At 38.2% G+C, this 18,371-nt stretch overlaps 3 protein-coding genes across 3 annotated transcripts; 1 reads left to right on the plus strand and 2 right to left on the minus strand.

Annotated features, from left to right (window-relative positions):
• The first annotated feature begins 125 nt into the window (after positions 1-125).
• On the plus strand, positions 126-13,278 carry LOC145898498 (NPC1-like intracellular cholesterol transporter 1). Its single transcript, XM_082986972.1, has 23 exons — positions 126-232; positions 299-389; positions 1,377-1,606; positions 1,869-2,034; positions 2,268-2,426; positions 2,690-3,090; positions 3,636-3,860; positions 4,241-4,432; positions 4,819-4,991; positions 5,291-5,393; positions 5,741-5,905; positions 6,307-6,435; positions 6,768-6,950; positions 7,468-7,710; positions 8,046-8,177; positions 8,460-8,628; positions 8,982-9,093; positions 9,862-10,110; positions 10,533-10,772; positions 11,173-11,404; positions 11,652-11,765; positions 12,106-12,268; positions 12,635-13,278. The coding sequence occupies exons 1-23, from the start codon at positions 182-184 to the stop codon at positions 12,832-12,834; spliced, it is 4,122 nt and encodes a 1,373-aa protein (XP_082843098.1). The 5' UTR covers positions 126-181; the 3' UTR covers positions 12,835-13,278.
• Positions 13,279-13,664: 386 nt separating this feature from the next.
• On the minus strand, positions 13,665-16,559 carry LOC145897781 (large ribosomal subunit protein uL10m-like). The gene is made up of 5 exons (XM_082986221.1): positions 16,452-16,559; positions 16,091-16,281; positions 15,193-15,351; positions 14,448-14,604; positions 13,665-14,036 (listed from the first exon to the last, which is right to left on the minus strand). Exons 1-5 carry the CDS (start codon positions 16,489-16,491, stop codon positions 13,831-13,833), a joined length of 753 nt encoding a protein of 250 aa, XP_082842347.1. The 5' UTR covers positions 16,492-16,559; the 3' UTR covers positions 13,665-13,830.
• Positions 16,560-17,439: 880 nt separating this feature from the next.
• Positions 17,440-18,233, minus strand: LOC145897782 (lysM and putative peptidoglycan-binding domain-containing protein 1-like). Its single transcript, XM_082986222.1, has 2 exons — positions 17,793-18,233; positions 17,440-17,696 (listed from the first exon to the last, which is right to left on the minus strand). Exons 1-2 carry the CDS (start codon positions 18,093-18,095, stop codon positions 17,466-17,468), a joined length of 534 nt encoding a protein of 177 aa, XP_082842348.1. The 5' UTR covers positions 18,096-18,233; the 3' UTR covers positions 17,440-17,465.
• Between the last annotated feature and the right edge of the window lie 138 nt (positions 18,234-18,371).

The following is an 18,371-nucleotide window of genomic DNA, read 5'->3' on the forward strand; positions in this document are numbered from 1 at the left end:
AGAATAAATAATTGTTTTAGACGAGCGATCCGCACAGAAAAAGTTTGGGAAACACTGTTTTAGATTGAAAAACGTTCGCCATTAAATCTTTGAGATACAGTACAATAGCATGTTAACACCATTATAGTAATTTTAGAATTATAGGCATTTATTTTGAGGTGGGAAATAATACTCCACTAATATGGACTTCAAGTGTGTTTTGATTGTTCTGACCGCTTGCTGTTGCGCAACGGTAAGGCTGTTGGTTAGTTTGTATCTTTGCTCGTAATTCCAATGCATGTTTTTGTGTTTCTTACAGTTTGCCGACGAATTCATACATGAGCCTGGTAGATGCATGGCTTACAGTTCATGCGGCTACAACACAGATCTTGACAATTATCAAATAAGAGGTAACCGTATATAAATTCTAAATTTTGCCTTTTTTGAAAAAAAGTGCAGCAACCGACAAATAATGTGAAAAGTGTTGACTATATTTCGACAATTACAAGAGCTTATCGCTTCGAAATAAAGCGAAACAAAAACGCTTTTGCGAAACAAAAAACCTCCACTAGATGTCCTCACAGAGGAATATATTTTTATCGATCGTATATCGGTCAAGCGCCCGACCTACATACCACGAAGAAAACCTGGTCGGGATTCGTGCCCAGGACATCCTGGGTTCAAACCCCGGTATGGTCAAAAAACATGTATGAAAAACGTGATCCGGATTCGAAAATCGAAACCCGGAGAATCTGGGGTTCGAATACCGACAAAAAATTCAAAGTCGGTTGATAAAAACAGTATAAACGAAATGAAACATTGGCACATCAGCTTATGGTAGTTCCACATCACTCTGAAACCCAAGTAGAACGCCTGATTTTGATTGATTCGTTAACATCAAATTATTCAGGCCATACATCAAAAAACATATAAATGCACCCACACTAAAAAAAACAAGCCGAAACCTTATGCTTGGTTTTAAGATGATCTTCTCCTGAAAGTAACGGCGCGGACCAATCAAGTAATATTTCTATTCTTTTTTACTTTCCAGCAAGAAATTGTGAAAAAAGCTGCTGATCGTAGAGATTTTGGGGTGGATAGAATTACCCGGTCATCGAATACCACAAACGCACATCCGCCATTTTGTAATTTCCTTCATAAACTTAAGCGGATCCGTCTTGCGTGTGATGCGTAGAAAAGTAGAAAACTATTGTTAGAAAGTAAAGATAATAAAACAAAGCCACAAGAAGTAAAAGTTTATTTTTCTTGTGGATTTACCACAAAATAGTTACGGATCCGTTCGTTCCTCTGGGCAGTGCGATGGCTGATATTTTGATGACGACTTGAGTATAAGATTGTATTTTATCCACAAGCTAAAAAAAAGCTTTCCGATCCAGGTGAAATTCCTTGCCTGCAAAACATCGAGTCTACGACTCTCGTCAAGAATTCGCCGCATTATCAAAGATTGGAGACCGTGTGTCCGGATTTAATTAACCCTGATGGAGTGACCAAGACTTGTTGCGACGTGGGGCAACTTAACAACTTGGACAGGCAGCTCACCGCTTCCGTCCTCATGTTTCAACGTTGTCCGAGCTGTCTCTACAACTTTCGAAATCTTTACTGCACGGTGGGTGGCGAGTAATATACAAAAATGTTGCCCACGTTTGTGAAACATATTTGTACGAAAAAAGGGCATGGTTCTTTGACTGTTATATCCTTTAGTTGAGGTATCTAAACATACTTCAATAATGCCACCGTTTAAACAGTTTTTTACTTTTTTGGTAAAAATGAGTTTGATTTTTCGTTTTTGCGTATGTATGAAAAATGAGCTTGCTTTCATTTTTTTGCAAATTTGCCTGTTTTCTGATTTAAAAAATTCTATTATTCAGATCACGTGTTCGCCTGACCAATCAACGTTCATGAATGTGACGGGAACAATTCAAAACGCAAACTTTTCCTTCCCCACCGTCACTGACGAGACAATCTACATATCTCAGAACTTTTCTGAGGAAATTCACACTTCTTGCAAGGACGTCATTTTCCCACAAACTAATGGTAAACGAAAAAGATTGTTAGTTGCTCGGAAATTGAAAAACAGTTTATTACTTTGTTTTTATATTTACCGTTTTAAGCGAATATTTTTTTTAACTTTTAAAGTTTCCAACGATATACGTTAAAACAACAACGATTAATATTGACAAACCTAAAACAAGTAAAGTGGTTTAAACAAGTTGAAATGTGCTTGTTTGGTGTTACACCGCCCTCCAAGTTTTTGTGTTTTATTGCAGGAAAAGCGATAACGCTTGTGTGCAACGGCTTCAGCGGAGATGCGTGCACGCCACAGAAGTTTCTGGATTACCTCGGTTCCACGAACAACGGTGTTGCCCCACTTAACATGGACTTCCACCAAATTGGCAACGGCACCGGACCGGACATTGAAGATTCGGGTACTTAGCTTAGGTCTAGGGCATTATTTGAGGCATATTTAAATGCAAATAAAAGTTTATTTAAATCTTGTCGAAATTATGGCGTGATTCGGTAAATTGAAACTGAAAAGGTAAAAGAACGAAATTATGCCATTGCTTAACAAGCTGGCAACACGGATCTTTGCAACTGTCAATATATTGCGTTTAAAAGCAATTTGCATTTCACTGACATAGAACGCAGAACCAGGTTTAAATCGGACTTTAAAAAAAACAATATCGCACAGCACCGGAACCGATGCAGCCGATGACGTCAATCTCCTACTTGTGCAACGAATCGCCGGAAGAGGGCGTGCCGGAGTGTAGCTGCACAGACTGCGAGGCGACCTGTCCCGCACCCCCTCCTGTCGTTCCTCCACCGGAGCCTTTTAAGATCGGAGATGCGAACGGAGTCGGCGTCATCATGCTTATCATCTTTCTTGTGTTCGTGGTGGTCTTCGCTGCATTCCTCATAATCCAATGCAACATGAGCAACAACAAGAGCCAAGTCGATTTCCGCATGGTGGAGATAGAGAAACAGGTCCGCGCTAGGATGGACGACGTGAATATCAACTACGACAATTTCGGACGCGCTCTGGTCGATGAAAGTGAGATTTCCGTCTCCGAACGTTTGGGTAAAAATACGCAGGTAAAAATCATGAAAAATTAACGACTAATTTTATGTCAGTATATAAACGTTATTAGATTTAAATGTGGATCCGCAACAAAAACAAAAACACAGGCGGAAAAGTAGGCTGATATGAAAGCAATTAATCTTTGCTATTGGTCAGCATAAACTGGATTTAAATATACCTTGAAAATTAATAAACCATTAGACAGCATGCTACTCGGTGCAGCTGAAATTTAAACCCAAAAGGGACGCGATATACGGACCTATTCGTCAGTTGTGATGTTCTGTCAAATTTGCTAGTTTGCTTGTTGCGGTAAATAAAAGTTTTACTCAGTAACCTTGAGGGGCAACGTAAATGTTACAGTGTAATTTTCTTCAGTATTAATTGCCGCTTGTTTCATCCTTCGCATTTTGTTTGTACAACGTGCGTTCCTTGTCAGTAAATCGGATGTGATAAAAAGTAAAACTTTAGTAAATTTTCCTCCTTTTGGTTTCAACAAAGAATATCTTCAGATCAAGTAAAGCCTTATTTAAAAATCTACTTTGACCTTCTTTGTAACCAGGACTTCATTCGGAAAGGTTGTACGTTGTGGGGGAAATTCGTGGCTCGTCATCCAGTGTTGGTGTTGATAGTTACCGTGGTGTTGGCCGTTGTTCTGTGCATTGGAATGAAGTTTATCATTCTTACAACCGATCCAATAGAGCTTTGGTCTTCTGATGGCAGCAGGGTTCGCATTGAGAAGGATTATTTTGATCAACACTTCGGCGCTTTCTACAGAACGGAACAGGTACTGCACGTGACAACATAGTTAAAAACTTACAGCAGTTTTTGCACGCAAAATGCCCAGACCCTGGCTATGAGCATGACTTTTTTTGATGGGCAAAACTTTGGAAAACGTATTGTTACGTGATGATCAACTCGTTGTATGTAACGCGTTATAATTTGCCTAACTAACAGCTACCAACCACTGCAGTAACTAAATACAGACTGTTTTTTTGTACACCTATACTGGAATTTAATTTTACCTGATCATTTACACGTTTTTACATAAAATATACCTTATCTTTTCATTGGACAGTCGTCGGGCACATTTCGATCGTGACATTTTGAATTAGTTATGAACCAATCTGTTACAAACTAACAATGCGTTTTCCTCTTTTTGTGTAGATCATATTGACCCTGAAACCAGAGTATGAAGGGAGCGGGAGCTTTTATCGTTCTTATACCGGAGCCAATTATACTTTCTCTGAAATTCTGGACAAGAAATACTTTGTGGAACTTCTCGAAATCCAAAACAAAATCAGATACATGGTTGTGGATTATGAATTGGACGGAGTCACCTACAATGGAACACTTAACGTGAGTTATGTTTGTTATGTTTATATTTTGCCGGAGTCGAAACATCTCCATTTGAAATAATAGAAATTGGTCGATGGCATTTTTATTGTTTACAGTTGTTGGGTTAAATGGCGCCACAGAAATCGTGCTCACTGCGAACGAAAATATAAAAATATTGACTTTTAAAAAAATATCCATTACGGGATGAAAAACTAATGATTTATCCTATGAAACAAATGCTTCCATGAATATTTACTATATACAAAAAATCGATGTGTGAAATTAAATTGCCATATTGTTTTGCTCACGCTTGAAGGTTGTTTTGATTAACGGAAAATGATATTAAAAAAATTATGGCGCGTTTGCGAAGTAAGGATTCTTTAACGGAGCCTATTGGGTATGTTCAGGAAATCTGTTTTAAACCTCTTGAACCGGACAACACAAACTGCACTGTCACGTCGGTAGCGGGCTACTGGCAAAACGACCCCAATGAAATGAACAAAACAGCGAACTACACGGACAGAATAAGTGGGGAGTTCATCGAAGTGGACTACAGGGATCATTTTCTTTACTGTGTGCAGTAAGTTAGTTAACGAGTTTTTAAAGTGAAGAAAATGGAATTTTAACGACAGAATTTGCTGACTTGTGTTGGTTGTGCGTATCGTAAATGGCGCTGACGCATTTGTTTTACCTGAAAGCCCAAACAAAAGTTGAACAATAACTATCGTACCTTGCGCAACAAGAGATGATTTAGTGATTAAACCAACATACGAACAGTGTGAGGTTACCGAATGAAAAGGTTTACTAGCTGTCGTGCAAACACGAATATTTGTTGTTTGGTCGGTGACGTACAACCCGTGATCGCTTGTTACGTCACAGAGCCCCTGCAACACTCCAGGACACGACGCCCCTGAAGCAGAACTGCATGGGTGATTACGGAGGACCAGTATTCCCATTCTTAGCTGTCGGTGGACAAGAAGAGGTAGCGGATTACATTACAATGCTTTGATTACAGTCATTTACAAGGCCATTGAATTAAAACAACTTACATTTCCAATTTTATTACATGATTGGTATTATTACTCTTGTGAGTGAGTAAATTGTACTTTTCTGGTCTTGGCACTATTTAAAAGACGGTTATTTTTATTTTCTGGAAAACAGACCTTTTGCCAGTTCGCTTCGTCAGTTTCCAGTTAAATTCCCAGATTTTTTTCTGTTTTTTTTCTGCTGTAATTTTAAATCGCTCATGAATTTAAGAAACCTTGTCGTTGTTGACGAACATTTTTCACGATCCTAAAATTACAAAACACGTCTTGTTCTTATCATCAGGAAGGAAAATACAATGAAGCTCCCGCGTTGATCATTAGTTTCGTGGTGAACAATTTTCCCAAATCAGATAACCGCACTGCTTTGGTGAAAGCCTGGGAGCAAATGTTTCTAAAAACGGTCAGCGAATGGAAACCTGAATATTTCGACTTCGCTTACTTTTCAGAGGTTGGTGCATTTGAGGGCAAATGGTTCAACAGACAAAAAGTGATGAACACTTACGGCGTAGTCAAATAAGGAGTTTTGAGGATAAAATATAATTTAAAACAGATGTTTGCTTGGCATAACACAAAACACAATAAATGTGCTTTTAGTTCTTATACATAAATTTGTATTTGCTATAATCTGTTGTATGTGTTTCGGTGGTCGTCAACGTTATGAAGGTCTAGTTCTAAAAATTAGGATGCGCAATTCTCGCCCTATGGGTGCAAATACCCCTAAACATATAATAGGACACTACCTATCAGTTGAAACCAATGTTTGAATGATAAACACATGGAAATGCCGTTGTTTTTCAATGACTTAATTTTAACCATGATTAATGAACATGTTCGTGTGATTTTCCGCAGAGATCACCGGAGGACGAACTTGTCAGGTCTAGCCAAAACGACATTGTGGTTTTCATCATAAGTTATCTCGTCATATTTGTTTACATCACCGTAGCACTTGGAACATACACGTCGATTAAACGCATACCGGTAAGTGCATATAGTGTAGAAGCCTTTTTGCGTTAAGACGATTAAGTCACTGATAACGACAAATCAACATTACTATGTTTTGTATTAGTTAACCGTTTGTTTTTCTTGGAACAGTCACACTGTGTTTAACTTAAGAAGTTTGAGTCTTAATATCCCTCATTTGAAGCTCATGTTCATGTCTCAGTTACCCTCCACCTTAGCAACACGTAATTTTGTATCAGGCAGTATTTTTTGCTGGGAATAGTCGTGGTTATTTTCAAACTATTTAATCCTGTTCATTTTCATGTCTCCGTTACCACCACCTTGTAACAAAACTTTGTAACACAATTTAGGTTGACTCCAAAGCCTCCCTGGGTATCGCTGGAATCCTTGTTATATTAGCTTCAGTCTTCACAAGTATCGGTATCCTTGGTTACGTCGGATACGCTACGTCACTCATCGTTATCGAAGTCGTTCCTTTTTTGGTTCTGGCAATCGGTGCAGACAATGTTTTCATTCTAACTTTGGAGTACCAGGTACAGTTGCCCTGATTTTGGTCACAAATATTTGTTCGTTCACTGATTGCGTCATCGTAGAGCTTGTCACGGGACATAAGTGACTTGTTTTTCGTGTTTACTTCAGTTTGATGCAATGTGAAGTACTAGCTTGCTCCGAGGCATATCTGCAATCACTCGGAATGCGAGAAACAAATAGTAAACAAATGCCCACGTATTAGTGCAATTAAAGGGAGCTGGGCAAAGTTTAATGTTGCATAGTCACCAAAACATAGGACTATTCTTGTTGAAAAGATTTTGTCACCACTGAAGAAGTTAACCGAAAACGTTTTAACAATACGCACTTAGCAATTTTACATCTAGGCATTGTAAATGATAATAACAATTTATATTTAATAAAAGATACCAATTAACTAAAACGCAAATTATCTTTATTATGCATATGATATAACAGGTAAATAAGTTATAAACACAAGATGTACAGTGACGATTAATTTGGATTGTGCCTTATTTAACTTTCCAAAACACATCCTTTCAGAGACAATCAAAAAATACTGACGACTCTTTGGAGGAAAGGATCGGGCGTGTCTTCGGTGAAGTTGCTCCCAGTATGCTCCTATGCTCGTTGACAGAATGCACGGTCTTCTTCCTCGGGTGCTTAACGGAAATGCCAGCAGTGGAACAGTTTGCACTTGCCGCAGCCTTGGCAATCCTTATGGATTTCCTGCTACAGATTACCGCATTCCTCGCAGTACTTTCACTCGACGCCAAGCGACAGGAGGTTAGTTTGCCAAACTTTACGGTTCCGGTGAATATGAATTCAACAGAACACATGAATGCAAAATAAACGATGTACTACAATTTCAAGAAATGAGTTTTTTCATTTGAATCAAAGAAACTTCGGCATTCTTTTGTTGATAATAACATGTCAAGTTTTAAACCATTGACTCCCAATGTGGGTTCCGCGGAACCCAAGGCTTATGTAAAAATTCACAAGAGTTTTGTGAGCAATTTAATTTTAGGCAAAAACTTCTGAATATGTCAGTTACGCCTTGCACGTTTCAGTGCACAAAAAGTTTTGGGAAACACTGTTATAAACCAACTGTTGTTTTGCAGCAAAACCGACTTGATTGCTTCTGCTGCTTCAAAGTTGGTGAAGACGAGAAGCCAACGAAGAGTTACCTGGAGACTTTCTTCCAAAAGTATTACGCTCCCTTCCTAATGAACGACCTCGTACGATTCCTAGTGGTGAGAAGAAAATTGAACCTTTCTTGTGTTGGGTTAAGGCTTTAACCATGACTGGATGGTGCTGTGACATATGGTTGGATTGTGCTGTGACATATCGTTAGATGGTGCTGTGACGTGGCCATGCTTAGATACTGAACTGAATAGAAAATGGTGGCAGAAGAAAATGGTTGAAATTATTTAAACGTAATACACTTCAAAATAACAATAAACTCATTATATTATCTTATAGTAATATAACCAACTGGGAATTTGTATTTAATCACCCGTATTAATGTGTTACAGATGGTTGGTTTTGCCGGTTTGACGTGTTGGTGTATTGTGCTCTCAACTCGAATCACAGTCGGTCTCGATCAAGACCTTTCGGTTCCAAAGGATTCATACGTCCTTGATTATTTTGATTACATGGAGAAGTACCTGGATGTGGGCATTCCTGTATATTTTGTTACAAAAGGTACCAACTGAGCAACCATATCACTATTATTATGCACATACGACAGATTACTTTGCCATATTGTATGCTGAAACACATTTTGGCAGATGTTTTGGGCAAAATATTGTAATTAATAAACGGCCTTGTTAAAGTGGCAATTCCGTTAATTTTTGATACAAAATTAAAACTCTTTCACTGACATGATGGATATATTGCACAACCTTTGGGTTTGCCTGTGCAATTGCTTAACTGGGAACGCTATCTGCATCCCCGCAATTAATTTTCAGTAAAAGTATTGCCTTCAAATAGGCACGCGACAGGGTATATTCATTTAACTATTTTTGTTGAATTATCTTCATGACGTTATTCTTCAGGACCTTACAACTTTTCCGATCCTGCGTCCGGTTCCCTCATATGCGCTGCAGCAGGATGCGACACTTACTCACTCACCCAGCAAGTATCATACGCATCTCAAAACCCTGAATAGTAAGTTGAACAGTTTGTACGTGCGGTGGTCACATAGGTAGGCGGTTGCCGCACCCCCGAAGCACTTCAAACGCCCGTACAATGTTTGTTGCATGCAAGGGTCTCGTTGTTGCGCAATCATGATTGCAATATTAAGTGAATGATTTACAAAATCGTGGTTTGAAACTGAAATGTAAGCTAATGGCTGTGACTGCGTTTCGCTTCTCTTTACTAGCTATATTTGTATGGCACTGATATGAAACGACCGCAAACAAATGACCCAGCAGTTCTCTTACGCATCTCAAACCCTGAGTAGTAAGCTTAACATTCAGTACGAGCGATGGTCACATAGGTAGGCGGTTTCCGCATCCCTCGAAGGACTCTTTATACCTGCTTAACATTGTTTGCACTTCTCGTTGCGCAATCAATGTAGGGTAAATGACTTGTGGTTTAAAACTGAAATGTAATCACATGGTGTGTATTTATATAGAGCCACATAAGGAGGAATGTATTTGTATAGCGCAGATATGTAATGACAGGTAACAAATGATATTGTTCGTTCCTCAAGTGTCAAAATGTCAGTCATGAATTAAACCACAGTATAATAAGTGCCTGCCATGTTTTCGCTGTTAGTGATGAGTTGTCTGTAAACACAAACCAGTACATATAGTGATTTAGCATCAATTTAAACAATATTCAACTATCAGCGCAAAAAAGTCAAAAAATTGACACGCTATTTCTCGCCTCAAAATCTTTCAACAATCAACATGATTCTTTGCCTCCATGCAGCTGGAAGATCGAGACACCCGCAGCCTCGTGGTACGACGACTACGTGGACTGGCTCCCCCAGCAGGGAATCCAGGGACGGAGTTCGTGTTGTCGGTATTACACGTTCAACCAAGATGAATTCTGCCCCGCCTCCGACACGGAAGGTCGTTGTACTGCTTGTGTTGGGAAGGATGGTTACACCCCCAACGAATTCATGCAATACCTCCCGTGGTTCCTCATAGACAATCCAGGCTTGGAGTGTAACAAAGGGTCAGTGGGTTCAGCCATTTTTTGTTAACTTGCATTTTTTTGGAAATATGTGAGACTATTCTATGGGGGTACTAAGCGGAAAAACGCTGTATTTATGCCGCTGTAATACGGATTACAAACCTTCATATTAAATATGAAATTCCTGTTGCTGCCAGGCATATTGCAAAAGACATATACCAGTAGATCAGTACATTCATATTAAATATAACACCCCTCGGGGACCGCGAAGATGTTATTCCGTTGGGGTTGGGGTGAGGGCACGAATGTAACAACAAAAACTACCTATTACATTCGACATGATAAAAAAATTTCCACATCTACCATAAAACTGTCCCTATAAGTTGCGTCAGTTTGCTATAGATTAACTGTGGGTACCTCATAGCATGTTACCAACACTTGTTCCATATATATCTATTTAACAGAGGACATTCGGCTTATGGAAATGCGGTGAACATCACAAACGACTACATGGGAGGTGGACAGGATGTAGTGGAAGCGTCCTACTTCATGGCGTACCACAGTGTGTGCATCAAGTCTGTGGATTGCACAGCAAACTTGATCAAAGCTCGCGAACTCAGCGACAACATAACTAAAACGTTGAAAGCTTCAAACGCAAGCAACATCATCGGCGATGAAGAGGATTTCTCTGTGTTTCCATACGCGTGAGTCATCTGAGTCATCGTGGAAGATAAATTGCATCGGGGAGGTTAAAATAGTTTGGCGCAATAGTCGTTTTAATGTGTGTTTTCATTGATCGCACCCGAATACTTGGCATGGATTTCGATTCTGCTTCTTTGACATAACATATGTGTCGACCAATACCGGTGGCAACAACAGTAAGCCAACATGAAAGGAAGTAGTTGGCTAGAACGTCAATTCCCAAACGTTAGTTGCTGACACGATTCATCTAACGCTTAGCCCATGCGCAGATATGCTGACAAAAACATTACATAACCTTTATTGCCTATTCAAGAGCATAAAAGGCAGCACTGTTCGAATGCAATCCATTGCAGCCAAACATTTTATTCAGCACATTGTATATTCCCAATGCATTTTCTCCAGGCTCTACTACGTGTATTACGAGCAATATCTGACCATGCCTGAGGAGACACTCTTCCAGCTGGGAATCTGCATCATCCCCACCTTCTTCTTCAACCTCATTCTTCTCGGTTTTGATTTCTACTCTGGTCTGGTGACGCTGATCACGATTTTGATGATCGTGGTCGACACTGCGGGTCTATGTTCACTGTGGGGAGTTGATCTCAACGCTGTGTCTCTCATAAATCTCGTTGCGGTGAGTTTGATGTGCAGAGTGTTTTATAAGATAAGTTTACTAAAATTAGGTCTTGTATTCGCTCGTTGGAGTTTTACCAAACGACTTATACACCGGCAAGATGTTTCGGGCCGTTGAGGCATATTTTCACCACTGGTAGGCAGAGGTCTAAATAACATTTATACTTTTTTCGACGTTGTCGCATTTCTTTCCGCTTTGTAAAAAATGATGACGTTTAAGAATAGGCCTTGAACTTTATATTTCGCAGGCAATCGGTTTGTCTGTGGAATTTACGTGTCACGTGGTTCGGACGTTCTCGCTGAAGACAAGTCTGACACGCAAAGAGCGTACGATCGAGACAATGACCACCATGGGTCCTGCGGTAAGCTGATAAGTTGTGATAAAGTTTGTTTTTAGGATTCTCCGCAAAATGGAAACACGTGTTTAAGAGCTTCAAAAAACGATAATAAATTCATATAAAAAATAGATAATGGACTTTTTTTTTAGCGGTGTATTGGGTGGTAATTTATACTAAGTGATACTACATTGTCGATTTCCTGTAAATTAATCGAAAATTATAACAGCCAATTCACGATTTTTATAGCTATGTGACCTAAGCTCTTTTTGCTTTGAAAGTAGTTGTTCACTTATAAAGAATTGTTACAAGCAAAATAAATCGATCATAGAGTATAAAAGCAATAATAACAAAGCGATATTTTTAGGTTTTTGCCGGAGTGGCGCTCACCAATCTTCCTGGAATAATCGTCCTTAACTGGGCAACCGCCCAACTTATACAAATCTTCTTCTTCCGCATGTGTCTCGTCATCACCCTCCTTGGAACGGTTCACGGACTAATCTTTCTTCCAGTCTTCCTCAGTTATTTCGGTGAGTGTTGCAAAGATTTTGTTCGTTTGCTTTAAACTTTGTTCGAAAAACTATAAATCCTTCTTCTAATTACACCAATCACGTATCTACGTAGAAAATAATGCACAATTTATGAGATAGCAAAATCTACGGTAAGCTTTATGGCCGATAAAGAGTATTAGATTACTTTCGAAGTCTTTTTTCAGCTTGTTTTTACTAATATATATTTTTCGCTCACATGCATCGTCAGTAGCCCGTCGTTAAAAATACAACGTAGCCTGTAGCATTTTTTTGTTCCCTGTCTTGTCATGTACAACACTTTAACAACAGGGTAAAATAGGCCTATGTTCCATATAAAGTGTTTCAATTCCATTTCTACGCACACAGGCCCTCCGGTGAACAAAGCGATCTTGTTCGAAAAACAATCTGATCTCAGAGAAGCGGCGAGCGGATTTGCGAACAAGGCGTACAAGGGAGACACACTCCAGCATAAAGCTAAAATGGCTGAGAAAGTTGAGAAAGTCTACGAGAATATTAAGGAGGACAAGGAAGACACCGATGACATCGACAAAGCAACTGGACTCTAGAACCCGAATGTCCGCTTAACGTATTTTCACTATCACAGACATTTACATGCGGGGCCTCATATAACTGCAGGCAGACAGTATTACAACGACGCAGTACACAATTTTCATCTAAACGAACGGAAATTCGTTATTCAGTGAATCTTACCACAGAGACAGAATTTACGATAATCAGCGTGTTTACAGGAAGATCTTTTATTGTCTTTGTCCTACCTATATTCGTACAGGCCGATATACGTATGTACAACTTAGATATTCCAGAAAACAAATAGCCATATGTTACACCACAGCACGTTTCACACCTGCATTTATTTAAACTCATTGTACTGTTTATAATTTAAACTCGACTGCGCCATCTAGCAGATTGCCCGAATCCTTTTTGACGACTGAAGTGGGTTTCACATTTCACACTTTTCAGAAAAAACTAAATCATTAGAATTGTGGTAAAGAGCGAACTCCAAAATTTATCCTAAATCGTAAAGTTCAAACGCGTTTTGCTGTTTGTGCACTTAACCATCTAAACGTTGTACATGTTCCCTTCGTAATTACACAATTGATCTAACGTGTGATTGTCTGAGGTTGCAAACAGTCTGGAAAAGGTGTTGTAACAGAGCCAACGGGTAACACATTGTACAACATCGCCACTTCAGCAGGTCAAAATCCAGTAACACACAAGTTGTATAGGTCTCGACCCAGTTTACAAATTGTTGGATATATTGTAAGCAAGTTACAATACATCAAACCAGCATCAATAGTAGGTATTGAGGTCATAATAACTGCATATGTCGACTGACTGACAAATTGGTTTAAACGCCCACTCCATTTGTCGCTAATGCAACAGTTTAAATTTATTTCGCAAAAATTGTTTTCGAAAGAATTTTAAATAAAAACTCTTCCATTTTGTTTTTTTCCCTCGTCTCCATGCTCTTGCTATTCAAAATAACGCCCCCAAGCATATCGTTAGCAATGAAATTTTGCTTTTCCTTTCATACAATGGAGTCATTTGTTGTTTTCGCTCAAACTGTTCGCGTGCTGATGTAACGATGCCGTCAGGGATGCCGAGGGATTACGTAGTAAGTCATGTGTCGATGATACAAGTGACGTCAATTGCGCGGATAACTTCACACGTGTTTCGTCGAGAGATGGGAGTTGAGCGTAGTTCTCAATTTCTTTGGTGCTCATGTATTTACCGTCCACTAATCCCCCTGCAATAAAAAATATTTAACAAACTGCCCGAACCAGTGTGGGGATAATGTGAGACACTTTAAAATCACACAAGCCTAACACTGGGCCATTAACATTTGTGGTTTGGGATAAAAAAATCGGGCCAATCTATTGTTCCAATTAATACAGCATTTCAGTTTAAAAACACTTAAAACGGAAACCTAAGAAGAAGCATTCAATGCTGATGAGGCCTGAGATATTTTTGGAAACAAATGTTATTATGGGATCAAAAATGTTTCAAAAAATTACATCAAAGTTACAACAGCAATGGTGCATTATGGTTTACCTTCCATTGACTCTTACCACAATTAAGATTTTACACATTTTCTTAAATGTTAACATTGAAGGTGGACAATCGTAACTGTGCACATATAAATAAGGAATCATCTTACCCAGTAACATTAAATATTGGTTCTGTTTCAAAATGGACAACATTTTCTTGCAATTTGGTTTTCCAAATAATATTGCACACATGGAGGGGAAGAGAGGTTTCATTTCACTATGAGGTGAATTTTGAATTGTGAATTGAATTAAACGGCCTGGGTATATCTGGAAAAAACATGTATGACTGTTTGTACATTTGCCAAACACTTACTGATACAACAATACTGTAACACACGTTTATATTACAAAATTTAAGCTAGTGGTGCAACTGGAGTGTGGATCATGGAAGCATGCCAAAATATTTCACACAGTGTCACCGGTCGCATGTCACATTTTATTATTTGAGTAATTTCCCATACAAACATTCAAAAGTTCCGTTTTGTACATTCAAAGAACTAAATGATGTCAAGAATATACCAATTAAATTATCTGGGTCAACGAAAAGCATATGAAAGTGACAGAATATGTATAGGCTAAACATAAATGCAATGTTTTACACATGCCATTCTAAATAAAATGCCAAATTTGGATCCCTAATTGTGGCATTGTGTGCCCTACTTACCTACTGCCCATGAACAAAAACAAAATACAGGCCATAAACTTTGTCAAACAATGTTATAAAGACAGACAATGTTATATCCGGAGGTGTGACTCAAGTCACCTATTAACTCATATAACTATGATGCCATTTTTGTTTATCTTACACAGTTACACTGCATATAAGTTCAATGCATACACAAAAGCCAACATTACCTTAATGTCCATTTCATTTTGCCTCAACTCATACTGGACTTTGTAAAACATATCCATAGTTGGCATCTCCGCTCTCAAACAGCCACATAGCATTGGGTGTGTCGAAAATATTTCAGATATTTCATTGTGTAAGAAAACATCCAAGCCATGAAGGACCCTCTGTTTACAGAAAAATATATGTTTCATTGAAACAAGATGGAGCAATGCTACAAATTTAAATATGACAATTTTGTTTTATTGCAACTACAAAACTGGCATGTTTTTAAATATGGTATGTATAGTAATTGAGCAATTATTACAAACATGATGATTATGGTTTAAGGGTGCCAGTCATTCCCAAACTTCAAGACCCTCAAAAGGTTCTTGGAAGATTTGCAGTGGGTTCATGAATAAGCATAAGAGCATCTTTCTTGATAAATTTACACATATTTTTTACTTTTCCTGTGTTTCTATTTTTGTGGTTTTTGTTCATTAAAAAAAAGGTTTCTAACCTTTCCTGCTTATTATGTCACCCGTGTTTCTATGAAGAAATGTACCAACAAGTCAGTTTCAGGAACTTAGTAGACTATTATTGATTATATAAGGGGTCTGCGACTGCAAAAGGTTATTATCCATTGCTTTAAAGTGAAAAGTAAAAAAATAGTTATCATCCTAATGACATTTTTCAGTTCACATTAGGTTAGACTTCATTGATTTTTTAACAGACTAATGCCTTTTTATAATTTCTCTCACCAATTATTCCAGCATGTTGCAAACAAATCGGTGATGAAATATACATGGCATTACCAAAAAGCAAACAGCTGTCAGTTCCACAACAGAACAGATAAATACACACCAACACTCAGGCAGGAGACACCACAGTAAATCTAGTTTCTGGGTAACAATAGAGTACACTTACCCCATTCTTTACGACTTTTGGCCGGTATATCTTCTCCTTTTCACTGAGCTCTTCAGTTTTCCTTTTGACAAACTTGTTTCTTTGATCTTTGAACCTTGGCAGTGTGATCTGCATGAGCCTCACGTATCTTCTGTTCAAAGGTCTCTTGCTGTAGTCATATCGAAATCGCTTGGGAACAATGATTGCTGATGCTGTAGAAAGATTTGCACAAGCATTGTAAAAAAATTTGATTGCATTCGTGATTTTGAATTCGCGACTTTTTTTGGAAAATGTTGGTATATATACGTAAACAGTGATGCAAGTTATGTTGGATGATAAACCATGTGTGCTCCACACACGTTTACTTTGTAATAGCATTTACCTTGTCTGAGGTCAGCTTGGATTAATGGTATTAGCAACATTATTAAATACCTCTGAAAAGTACAAACGACACAGGTTAAACAACAATCACAGCAAGAACATGAACCTACGTTTTACAATAAGGGAAGTCACAAAAAGTGCAGTTAAAACACAGTTAGTACACACATACAAACACCATAAATGCATTGGAAAAAATGAAGAAGAAGCTTGTTCAATAATCCCAACAGGTAATGTTGATATTATCTTTGGCACATTTTATACTGTGCCACGGACTTTATGGAAATCAGGTGAAATTTGGGAAGCTATGAACTGCTTGACAAGATACAGCATTTTTCTGTTACCATGGTGCACATGAAATAAAATCTTTGCAAATATGTTGCCTTACATTGCGTACATTTACAACATCATCAGTTAAATGTTGTCTTGCAAAAGCAGCAAACAATTACATGGCATACAAAGAAAGCATTTTAACTGTTGCATATGTATACTGTGCACAAAACACAACTGTGTTTGTAACTGACCTTTCTTCAAGTTTTTCTGTGACATAAACAATACTATTCCTAATGAGCTTTGTGTATACAATGAAATAAATGAGCCACTTTAAACACAAGCATTGGTGTGCACCAAAAACCACTGAAAATGAAACCACCTAAAATTGAGACTAAATATGCCAGCACAAAATTGGATGTGATAAACACTACAGCTACACTACACAAACATGCATATTGTAAACAGCCTGGCAGACTGCAAGACATAAATTAAAATAAGAAAAGAGAGGAATAAATACATGAACAATGTCACTCTGCCAAACATTCACTCAATTCAACCCATATTTCAGAATATCCTGCACAAAGTCAATTGACTGAATGGGTTTTAACATGAGTTGAAAGCAAAGACTAATATAGATACTGATACACCAAATCACACTTGATTACATACAAGCATAGCAAGTAGCAAGATAAATTGATATTGAAATTACACCAGCCACAGTGAAAACCACATTTACATGTTTTCGTCATAACTGAAACAAGTGTTCAGTGTCCTCTGAGTTTGAATGAGAAAACATAGTTTTGGGATGGTTTTTATGAAAATTCTTTGTCGTCAGTTTGGTAAACTTGGCTGTGCCAGGAGAAGTGGGCATTTCCTCTGGAACTTCAACTTTAAGATCCTTGAATGCTTTCTTGCCAGCAGAAATCTGTGAGTCCAGTTTTAGCAGAAAGGACAAGGCATCATTCTTTTCAGTCTTCTTTGTGAGGTCATTTTTATGTTCAATCGAATCAGTACTCTTTGGTGACTCAGTTGAGTCACTTTTTTTTGATGGCATGTTAGTACTGTGATTGACGTCTGAAGAATTCCCATTCATATGTACACTAGACTGCTTTGGGGTTATTGAGGTTGAAGGTTGTGAGTCAGGAATCAACAAAAATTTCCTTTGGAACAAGGAATCGGAGCTGTACAGTTTGTTGATTCTTCGAAGCTCCGTTGGTGTAAGTCCATATTTTAAGGCTATTCCCTCAACAGTTTCCCCATCTTCTATGTCATGTCTGGTGTAATGTGTGTTCAATTTCTGAGCTGAATGGACACATGAACCATATGAGGAGCCATACGACCTTGTGGACCCAACAATGGAATCCCACTCATTCATTTTCCTCACTTGACAGCAGGTTTAAGATAATCCAAAGCATAAAGCTTATCACTCACAACTGCGAGAAATTATGGCATACATAAAATAAACAAAGCAATTATATCACAACATAAAAGATATAAACATTAAAATGTCAACATCAAATATCTTCTTGGAAAGCTTTTATTGTGAAACTTGAGACAAAATCAATCACACATTTTTCAGGTCATTGGACTTACCGATCAAAATTCACGCAATCATTGGATCTGAATTTTTTCTAACATGCAGATTGTAAAT

This window comes from Ascidia mentula, chromosome 4, assembly GCF_947561715.1.
Source record: "Ascidia mentula chromosome 4, kaAscMent1.1, whole genome shotgun sequence".
NCBI classification, from domain to species: domain Eukaryota; kingdom Metazoa; phylum Chordata; class Ascidiacea; order Phlebobranchia; family Ascidiidae; genus Ascidia; species Ascidia mentula.

Coding starts and splice junctions, on each gene's coding strand:
- LOC145898498 (XM_082986972.1), top strand. CDS start 182: ATGGACTTCAAGTGTGTTTTGATTGTTCTGACCGCTTGCTGTTGCGCA. Junction 6,951..7,467: donor TTCTAACTTTGGAGTACCAG/GTACAGTTGCCC, acceptor ACATCCTTTCAG/AGACAATCAAAAAATACTGA. Junction 10,111..10,532: donor GGCTTGGAGTGTAACAAAGG/GTCAGTGGGTTC, acceptor TCTATTTAACAG/AGGACATTCGGCTTATGGAA.
- LOC145897781 (XM_082986221.1), bottom strand. CDS start 16,491: ATGTTGCTAATACCATTAATCCAAGCTGACCTCAGACAAG. Junction 15,352..16,090: donor CAAAAGTCGTAAAGAATGGG/GTAAGTGTACTC, acceptor TTCTGTAAACAG/AGGGTCCTTCATGGCTTGGA. Junction 14,037..14,447: donor CCAATATTTAATGTTACTGG/GTAAGATGATTC, acceptor TTTTTATTGCAG/GGGGATTAGTGGACGGTAAA.
- LOC145897782 (XM_082986222.1), bottom strand. CDS start 18,095: ATGAATGAGTGGGATTCCATTGTTGGGTCCACAAGGTCGTATGGCTCC. Junction 17,697..17,792: donor TGAATGGGAATTCTTCAGAC/GTCAATCACAGT, acceptor GACCTCACAAAG/AAGACTGAAAAGAATGATGC.